The sequence below is a fragment of the Doryrhamphus excisus genome, chromosome 4 (assembly GCF_030265055.1).
Source record: "Doryrhamphus excisus isolate RoL2022-K1 chromosome 4, RoL_Dexc_1.0, whole genome shotgun sequence".
Classification (NCBI taxonomy): domain Eukaryota; kingdom Metazoa; phylum Chordata; class Actinopteri; order Syngnathiformes; family Syngnathidae; genus Doryrhamphus; species Doryrhamphus excisus.
The window spans coordinates 11,173,412-11,183,347 of NC_080469.1; the positions used below are offsets into that span (position 1 = coordinate 11,173,412).

Genomic DNA, 9,936 nt, shown 5'->3' on the forward strand with positions numbered 1-9,936 from the left:
GAACAAGAACCCATGCATGATGGGGATGTCCCTGTGTGTATGGAGGTGCAAATTTTGGACACACCTGATTGGAGGATACAGCAGGAGCAGGATGCCGATCTGCATTTAGAGCTGCAGTTGCTGGAGTCAGGACATAATCTGCCATGGGTTGAGGTGGCACAGTGATTGCCTCCCACTGAAGGACTGTGTGCACAGTTTGGGGCTCTTTGTGTTAAGGATGGAGTACTCCAGAGAGCCTGGAAAGAGCCAGCCACAGGAGAAGAGAGGTGGCAGGTGGTGGCCCCCAAGTCTTGGAGACAAAAGGTGTTGAAATCCTCCCATGGGATTACCGGGGCGGGTCAAAAACGCTTTGTTGACTACGGCAAGGTTTCTATTGGGGACGGCTCATGAGAAATGTTGAGGCCTTCGGTCCACAGTATGACCATCAGTGGGCGTAAAACAGAAAAGGAATTACGACTTGTGGGCCAGGGGCAAAGACTTTAAAGCCGGGGACTTGGCTTGGGTGTACAGTTCAAAGAGGAAGAGAGGTGGGTCCACCAAGTTGGACAGCCACTGGGTAGGGCCTTGTGAGGTTTTGGAGAAGATGGACTAGGTGCTATATAGGGTCCAACTGCCATCCAGGGGGGAACGGGTGATCCTCCACAGGGACATGTTGGCCACGTACGTAGGCGATGCTCACCTGCACCAGCGCCATAGGCCTCTGGCACCTTCCCGGCAGCACCAGAGAGCCACACCCCCATGTCTAACTTTACCTTGCGGCCTTCCCGAGCTTCCTCATCTCGAGACTTATCACCCAATGTTTTCTTTTTGGTATGTTGTGTTCTGGAGTGAGCGTGAGTAAGCGTGTCGTTCAGGAGTGAGTTGAGGAAGCGCTTTGGTTGTGGGCAGGTGTTTTTTCATGGTTACGGCGGACATTATTACTATTACTGTGTGCATTACAAAAGCTTTTAATGTTAAAATGTTAATGACCACAGTCTTCTGACTTCAATAGCTACAATATGAGTTATTGTGCCAACATGTTATACACATCCACTTCCTGCTCCTTTTTGGATATGTTAAATTGAGCACGTGCATTCATGTGATGCTCCCTTGTTTAGCTTGTTAAACATGTCTGCAACACTAATATCCAATACATTTATGGTTCAGAAGCACTGCAGCAGGAGCACACATCATTTGTGCCAACACGTAGAGTGTAAATAATTTCTTTCAGTGCCTGGGATGAGTGATTTAAAGAAGCAGTTTGACATTCTGGCTCTGTCTAGCGGGCAAACATGACGCTACAGCCTGGGAGCCAGTGTGCTTAGATCCTCAATAACCTGCTGTGACCTCTCACTGTTGCAGCTGCTTGCCTGCAGCCGCACCAAGCTAACTAAGGTCAATATTCTGTTCATCTTTTTTTTGTGCTATTGCAAATAGTTTCAGCACATTGAGCTGGACTTAGTGGTTTAAGTATAAGTGGTGAGACTTTCCCAAAATGCAATGTTGTCCAAAGCTGTAGCACCACCATCTGGATGGAAAGGATCAGAGTTTTTGGAGGACATTTCTTTTCCTTGCTCAGTTATAGAACCAATGCTTGGTTTCTTTGCTCATTCCAACTCTCAAAATATGAAGCCACAATTCAACTTGACAATCTCATCATGTTTATATTTATACAGTTAGGTCCAGAAGTGTTTCGACAGTGACAGTCTTTATTATTTTTCAATCATAGACAGATTTGAACCAAAATTACAAATACGCAATTCAAACACGTCTAGCATTTACTGTTTAGGAATTACAGTAAACCCTCATTTAGCACAAAACTGTTTGCAGACCTGACCGTGGTAAGTGAACATCCGTCAAGTCGAATTCCTCAATCATAAATACAATATTTTCATAGTTAAAACATAAAAAAACACATTTACGACCTTCTGAATACACCTAGTGACCAGTGTGGGATAATTCATAATTCATATCATTAACATTGTCTTCAGAATGCCTTATAATTTAGTTCATTCGGCCATTTTTATTCTTTAATTCTTAATTTAGGTACGTAAATACATAAAATGATTTTGCATATTGTTTGACAGTGACATATGAATATGTTTTTGAAAAGCCAAGACGCCATGAGATTCTAACCACAAAGGGGCAACTGCAATTGCAAAATTGTTTACATTAATTTTTTTCTGAAAGTAAAGTAAAAAAAAACAAAAACGTAATTGATTGTGTGCCACAGATATTTAAAGAAAAGACAACCACAACATTTTCATATTTTTATTTGTCAAACTGAACTGAGTTTTTGAGTTGAAGCATAATTTTTTTTCTTATTCCATAACTGTACATACCTTCTGTTATTCCTTAGCTGGCTTGAACATAACCAGCATTTATAATCATAAGTACATTTTCTAGAAGGACACTCAGGCGTAGATGTAGACAAAGATGATTAACTTTTGTTTACAGACCCCAGGTGTACATGTACATCACACAAGACTCACAATGGTGAGTACAAAAAGTAAAAGGTTTGAGACGCAAGAACATGATGAGCCTGTAGACATTAATGTACTGTACACTTCAAAGTCGTCATGCAAACCTGCCTGCTCACAAGCAATGTGGTTGAAGGGATTTGGATGTAAATATATATTATTTGTCTCAGAGTAAATTTTGAAATTGGCATTTATCTGACTGACAAATAAGAAACAGTCTGCTAAAGATCCTTAAAAATAACATTTTTGTGTCAAGATAGGAGGGCAGTAACTTGTTTTTGTGCTGGACTTGGGTAAATCCTTGAAGCTTTGAATTAAAAGCGAATGAAACAACCATTTCATCATTTGTTGAGCTTGAAGCATTAAATTAAATACTTTTTTTTCTCTTATTTGATTATCATTTTCCATTTCAGGGTCTACTTCCATCTCAGATTGGATGTGTTGCATTTGTACAATATGAAATAATTGGTAGTTGCATTTGTTAAAGTTCATCAGTCATGTGATTCAAGGGAGAATTAATAAATATTCCAAGGAGGAGATCCAATTGTCATCATTGTAGACAATTATTAAAAATGCACATAATGCCATTCGGTAATCAACCAAGCCAACTAGATATGTCGGATGGGATTGGCATCTTTGTTGTTCTTAAGCTTATTTTCTACTGCATAGTACCTACGTATTTTGCTCCACGTAGGAGCACAGCAAACCCTCGTTTAGTGAGGTTAATTGGTTCCACATCCGACCATAACAAGTGAATTTCCACCAAGTAGGATTCATTATTTATATATGGAAAGGAAACCTGTTTACAGCCTTGTAAATATGGTTTTCAATATTATTAGATGTAGTAATGGGGGTTTAATTGGGTGCAGCAATGGTCAGCAATCACTCCAGGGTGTCGGGTCAGGACAGCAATTCTGCTCAGGTGAGTGCAGTAGCAATGAGGGACGTCCACATCCAGCTTGATGGCTGCTTTATTTATTTGTAATACGTCGCATCACAGGTAGGGGGGTGCGCATGGGACTTGTAAGTGTAGTGTGGGTGTGTGGAGTGTATGGGTTGTAAGGTGAGTGTGTGTATGTGTGTGTGGTTTCTGTGTGGGAACAAGCACACAAACAATACTAGTTAGCAATGCGTTCACGTCTGAACTGCAACACAGTAGCGATGCTAACGAGGCTAACTAACAGGCAGTTAGCAACCAGCCAGACGGCTGGACATAATGGCACAAAAACGCTACAATAGCGAACTAGATCGGCGGCGTCTAACATTAAATGAGTGATAATAAACTTTACTCACGTTTATAGACGCACACAGCTATACATATCATCCACCACGATGTCCGTGTGGGCACATTAACACCCAGGGCTAAGCAGTTCGAGTGACATCAACTCACGAAGCTAGCGGCTACCGCGGTGCGTTCAAGTACTCGACCAGCGTAGTAATTCCGAGTCACGCCCACACTCATGTCAGCCTAATTAAACCAGAACAGAACAGGGTATAACAAGGAGTCTTTTGTACAGCCGCCCCCAAATTTGTTAACAAATTTGACCATTAGGTGTCATCAATGTCCCGAGGTAAGGCTGGTAGCTTGACAAGACGAACAACTGGCCGCGTGTACGTCCGGTCTTTTACTCGAATTACAGCTGTTCTCACTCGGCCGTCTGCTCCAGGAATGACAGTCTTCACTGTCCCTATTTGCCAGAGGGCTCTTGGGGCTTGCTGATCCACAATGAGGACGACTGTGCCGACTGTGATGTCATCACTCTCCGTCTTCCACTTCTGTCGGGCTTGCAAGGTGGGAAGGAAGTGCTGAATGTAATGTTTCCAGAAGTGATCGGCTAGAATCTGAGAATGGCGCCACCTTTTCCGACTCAGTAGTTCTGTTGCAGGATAGATCACTTGAGGGAGTGATGAGTCCGGCCGCCCCATCAACAGGCAGTTGGGTGTGACTGGGTCAGGGTCAGCAAGGTCAGAGGATACATAACCCAAGGGCCTTGAATTGAGGATTCCTTCTATTTCAATTAGGACGGTCATCAAAACTTCCTCTGGCACTGTCTGAGCTCCCAAGGTGGTACGTAGGGCGTTCTTGACAGATCTCACTTCTCGTTCCCAGGAGCCGCCAAAGTGTGGAGCATTAGGTGGGTTGAATTTGAAACGGATCTGTTCGGCTGCAAGTCGGTCCTTGATTGCAGGTTCTAGGGCACTGAAGGCCTCATGCAATTCTTTATTTCCTCCTTTGAAATTGGTGCCCTGGTCTGAGAGTAGTTCATAGGGCTTGCCTCTGCGAGCAACGAAGCGCCTGAGTGACATTAGAAAGGAATCGGTATCCATGTTAGGTAGGAGATCCAGGTGGACTGCACGAGTAGTGAGGCACTTGTACAAAATGCCCCACCTCTTCTCTGTGCGTCGTCCCACTTTAATAATCATCGGTCCGAAACAGTCAACACCGGTGGAATAGAAGGCAGGTCGACATAGTCTCAAACTGGAGGGGGGTATATCGGCCATCCTTGGTACCTGTGGGCGGCTTCTCCACTTCCTACAGTCCACGTAGTAATGCTGGTGCTTCTTGACCGCTTCTCTGCCTCTCAGTATCCAGTATTTCCTGCGAAGTTCAGCAAAAACACGCTCTGATCCAGGGTGGTGCAGCTGGTTGTCATAATGCTGAATTAGAAGCTTGACCACTGGGTGGGAAGATGGCAGGAGAATGGGATGCAGTTCTTCTTGGCTCAGACTATCACATCGTCTAAGCCTTCCCCCGACACGTATCAGACCTGATGACTGGTCATATTCGGGAGCTAGGGTTAACAGTCTACTGTTAGATGAGAGGGGTTTACCCATTTTGAGCAGGGATACTTCTTCTGGGAAACTCTTTATTTGGGTGTACCTGAGGAGGGCCAGCTCTGCTTCGTGGTAATCAGCAGCAGTGGGACGTGTGTTGTCAGCCGCCCCGTGCAGCTTCTGCGTGGTTGCCTCCAGAAGCTCTTGAAATGTTCTAAACTGAATGATGTCAGGTATTTCCGAATTGGTTGAGCTGACCGTCAAGCCACAAAACATGGCATTCCTCAGTTCCTCTGCTTCTTCCAGGACTGGACTGGGTGGTGATTCAGGCCACTGGTCAGACGGTTGTAGAAGAAAGGGGGGTCCATGACTCCATCGGCTCACTCCGCTGAGCTGTGTTAGTGTTTTTCCCCTTGTAATGTCGTCTGCTGGGTTTGTGGCTGAGTCAACGTAGCGCCAGGCATTGATGTCAGTCAGATCCTGTATCTCTGCAACTCTCGTGCCCACAAATACCTTATATCTGCAGGAGTCTGACTGGAGCCAGTGGAGGACTGTGGTGGAATCGGTCCAGTATACTACTGCTTGGATCTTGATTGTGAGCTCTTTGATCAACACAGAAGCCAACTGTGCACCGGTTAAGGCTCCACACAGCTCAAGTCGGGGTATGGAGAGTTGTTTCTTTGGCGCGACTCTGGATCTAGCTGCGAGGAATGCCACTTGAACTTGTCCTTCACCGCAGTCGGTCAGCAGGTACGCCACTGATCCATATGCACGTTCGGATGCATCGCAGAAGACATGGATGGTCCGGTTGCTGATACTGCAATCAGTGAAGCGGTCAGTGTAGCATCTAGGTAATATGACTTGTGCCAACTGAGGAAGTTCATATTCCCATGCCCTCCAAGCCTGCAGCAGATCTTCGGGGAGATTGGGATCGTCCCATCCTCTTTTCCGGTCCCAAAGGCGCTGCACAATAATCTTGGCTCTTGTGATGTAGGGAACGATATATCCCAGAGGATCATATTGTTGAGCAAGAAGACGATAAATGTTGCGCATAGTCGGTTCGGGACACTCACTCTGGTGTTGTTTGTAGCCAAGTGTGTCTGTCCTACACTGCCATAAGAGTCCAAGTGTGCGTTCCTGAGGGTCAGCTGTCTGTTGCGCGAACCATAGGGTGCTACTTTCTGACTGGGATTCCTTGGGCAGGTGTCTAATGACAGCAGGTACGTTGCTGGCCCATTCTCGGAGTTCAAATCCGCCCTCCATCAGTAATGTGTGTAGTCGGCTTACCAGCTGCTTGGCTTGATCTTCTGACTGAAGGCTCTGCAGGCAGTTGTCAACGTAGAAGCAGCGTTCTGCTGACAGGCGGGCATTCTCCTTTGGTTCAGTGTGCCTGTGAACGTGAGTCTGAAGGGCAAAGGTAGCACAGCATGGACTACACGTCGTCCCGAACGGGAGTACTTGCCATTCATAGGTGGTAGGTTCTTGATCCACTTTAACGTCCCGCCACAAGAAACGAAGGAATGGTTTGTCCTCTTCAAGCAGGCGGACTTGGTGAAACATTCCCTTGACATCACTGCTGATGGCCACTGGGTGTTCCCGGAACCTGAGCAGGACCCCCAGGAGGCTAGCTCCAAGTGTGGGTCCGGGGAGCAGGTGGTCGTTTAGGCTCTGTCCATTGAATGTGAAGGAGCAGTTGAAGACTATTCGGTATTTCCCATTGTGTTGCACCATGTGGTGGGGGATGAACCACGAATAGTTGGTCTCTTTGGTCTTACAAGGAGAGATGGCCTTGACGTAGCCGGCATCGATGAGCTTGTGGATTTCTTTAGAGTAGATGGCGGCTCTCTTGGGATCTCTCACAAGTCGTCTTTCTGCCCCACGTAGCTGGGACAGCACTGCTTCCTTTGTTGCCTGAAGCAGAGGTAGGCTTTGTTTCCATAGTAACGGAGTAGCATACCTGTTTACGCCATCTACCATTACTCTGGTGGTCTTCAATTCAAGGGTGCGGACTGCTTCTGCATCTTGTTTTGATCTAGTAATCAGACGCTCACTTCTGTATGGTAAGGTGTCTAGTTGCCATAGTTTCTCCACATGCCTGAAGAGTTCTTCTTCTGGAGCATTGCAGGCGGTGAACAGACATTGCTGGGGGGAAAGTTGGTGGTTCAATAGGCTGGTAGGGCCTTGTAACGTCCATCCGAGTCGGGTGTGTACTGCTGCAGGTCCGCCGGGGGGGCCTAGACATACTGGTTCCACTGGTGTAATTAGATGAGGATAGTCTGACCCAATCAGCAGCAGCGGCTGGGCATCCTTGATGGGTGGCAGCGGAATGTCTCTCAGGTGGCGATATTTCTCCTGTAGCGCTTTGACTGGATAGGTGTAACTGGCTAGATTCAGCTCTCTGGAAGTGAAGGCTTTGTTAATCTTGTAGCATTTGTCTGGCTGAGAGGCAGCAGCTACTGAGAAGGACACAGTGGCTCCATGGATGGTACAGATTTCTTGTCGGACTGTTCGGAGTGTGAGGTCTTCAGCCTTCCCACCAAGGCCCAAACGAACAGCAGCATCGTTGAGGAGTATTGTGCGCTCTGACCCATCATCCAATATTGCGTAGGTCTCGAGTACCTTGCTGCCGCTCTGGAGGATGACTCGACTCAACTTGAGTAACACTTGGCTGCTACTGGCTGGCCGATCGATGAACAAAGTCTCTGACACGGAACTCACTAAACAAGTGCTTGATTCAGGTACTTTGGGTTTACTGGGTGCTGAGGCATGTTGACTTGAATTGACCTCATGTAGAACCTCCAGGTGCTTCCTCTCGCATCGTTTGCACTTAGCTTTCAGGTTGCACTTTGCTGCAAGGTGTTCCCGGCCGCATCTCCAGCATCGATTATTTGCTTTAATCCAATGCATCCTTTGCTCTACGGACAGCAGTTTAAAGTTGCTGCACTGGTTCAGATAGTGCTGCGCAGTGTCACAGAAGGGGCAGTATTTCTTTGGCTTATCAGGCGTTGCATCCCTCACTGGAACAGCTGGCGCTCTATCTGAGTTCTCCTGCAGGTCGGTAGATTCGCTGCCATGAAGAATAGCAGTAGTTCTCTGTGACTTGTAGTCGGGAGGTCGAGTCTTGTATGAGACTTGTCTCTCTCTGGCTGAGGTACTGCTGTGTTGATCTCCACTGACTTGAACTCGTACCTCATATTCAAGCCAGTCTGCCAGATTGATTAGAGTTGGAATAGGATTATGAATGGGGTTCACATATCTGTGGAAATTAGCTCTTAGGTCGTGGGGCAACTTAGCTAAGAGGCGAGACACATGTGAACCACATCTCAACTCCATCCAACCTTGGCTTCCAAGTTGATGCAGCATTCCGACAAGTGCACGAACCTGGAGCGCGAATGACTTAAAGGCCTTAATATCTCCAGTCCTGACGTTGGGCCCATCCATCAACATGGAAATCCGCTTTAGCGCCAGCTGCTGTGGTTGACCATACATCTCAGTGAGTGCCCTCATAGTGTCCGCAAATGGGCGTGGACTGTTGCTGTAGGAGTCAGCAATGAGTAACGCTTCCTCACACTTGAGATGATCCATGAGGATTTGGAACTTGAAGCGCTCCGGAGCATCATATGGGAGTAAATTGTCCAGGGCCAATTTCAGTCTTGCAAATTCACGAGGATCCTCTGACTTAAAGTCTGGGATGGTTGGTTTCGGTCCACGGTAGGAGTCCAAAGCTGGCATTCGGCCATATGGAGTGGTGGAAGGATATGGCGGGTCAGGTGGGTATCTCTCCTCCCTTTGCCGATTGTCATGTCCATAAACAGCGCTGTTATAATCATCGAGGTGGCCTCTATATTCCAGAGGGTATCCACTTTCGTGCCCGTAGTAGCGGCTTTCGTGACGGGCTCTTGGACTACTTTGTAGACGGGATGTTGCAGGATGACGGCCTTCATCGCTGTAGTAAGGATAACTTGGATGGCGTGGAGGATGATAAGGACGATGATAGTGGTTGTCGCCCTCTTCATAGCTTGAGTGATGCTTGACATAAGACTGCCTAGGTGCAACTTTAGGCCAAGGTTGTTGGCCATAGTTAGACTGATGGTGAGCTTTACTGGGTGGTGAGCTGTCTTGGTCGTCGTGGTGACGCGGCTCTTGGCACTCCTTTGTGTAGCTCATCTCAAATTTGTCTTGCGAGCAAGGAGTTGAAATGCCAGACGTGACTTGTGACTCGGTGTGCTTGTTGGCTAATCCTGCTTCCTCCAAACACTGTCTGAGGTCCTCAACAATGTCACTTTGGTTGCCTTGTGGAGGTGAAAGAGCATCGTTGTTCACCGGTGGATTAATGAGTGGCTGACGTGGGCCTTGATGGCCACTAGATGGCGTCGGCTTGCTGGCGAGTGCCAGTGTGGTGAATATTTCCTCCATTTGGCGTCTGGACTGTGTCTGACTCCTTGAGGAGGTTGCTGGGAGACTGTGGATCATGTCTGAAAGACGTTGGACATCTCTCCGCAGCTGGTCATTTTCTTCTCTCATGCTCTGGATCGATCTAATAATTTCTGGAGAAGACATTTGTGTGGCCCGCTCATCATCTCCAGGAACGTGGCACCTCATAGGGTAACTGACCTCGTAGTCCTGAAGATGTGATGGTGGTTGTCTTACTCTTTGTGGGCGGTCCACACCTCTAGGCTCTCTCTCCTGTGGCCTGAACATA

The 9,936-nt window shown here is 47.1% G+C and overlaps 1 protein-coding gene across 2 annotated transcripts; it reads right to left on the reverse strand.

Moving 5' to 3' along the window:
- Positions 1-1,662: 1,662 nt before the first annotated feature.
- On the reverse strand, positions 1,663-9,936 carry LOC131127691 (uncharacterized). 2 transcript variants are annotated; one of them, XR_009129549.1, is made up of 2 exons: positions 3,753-9,936; positions 1,663-3,549 (listed from the first exon to the last, which is right to left on the reverse strand). XR_009129549.1 is itself a non-coding variant. In XM_058069827.1 (2 exons), the coding sequence occupies exons 1-2, from the start codon at positions 9,933-9,935 to the stop codon at positions 4,008-4,010; spliced, it is 5,835 nt and encodes a 1,944-aa protein (XP_057925810.1). In that variant the 5' UTR covers position 9,936; the 3' UTR covers positions 1,663-4,007. The 2 variants fall into 2 exon arrangements, 1 of the variants encoding a protein (XP_057925810.1); XM_058069827.1 differs by having other exon boundaries at positions 1,663-4,755; positions 4,849-9,936.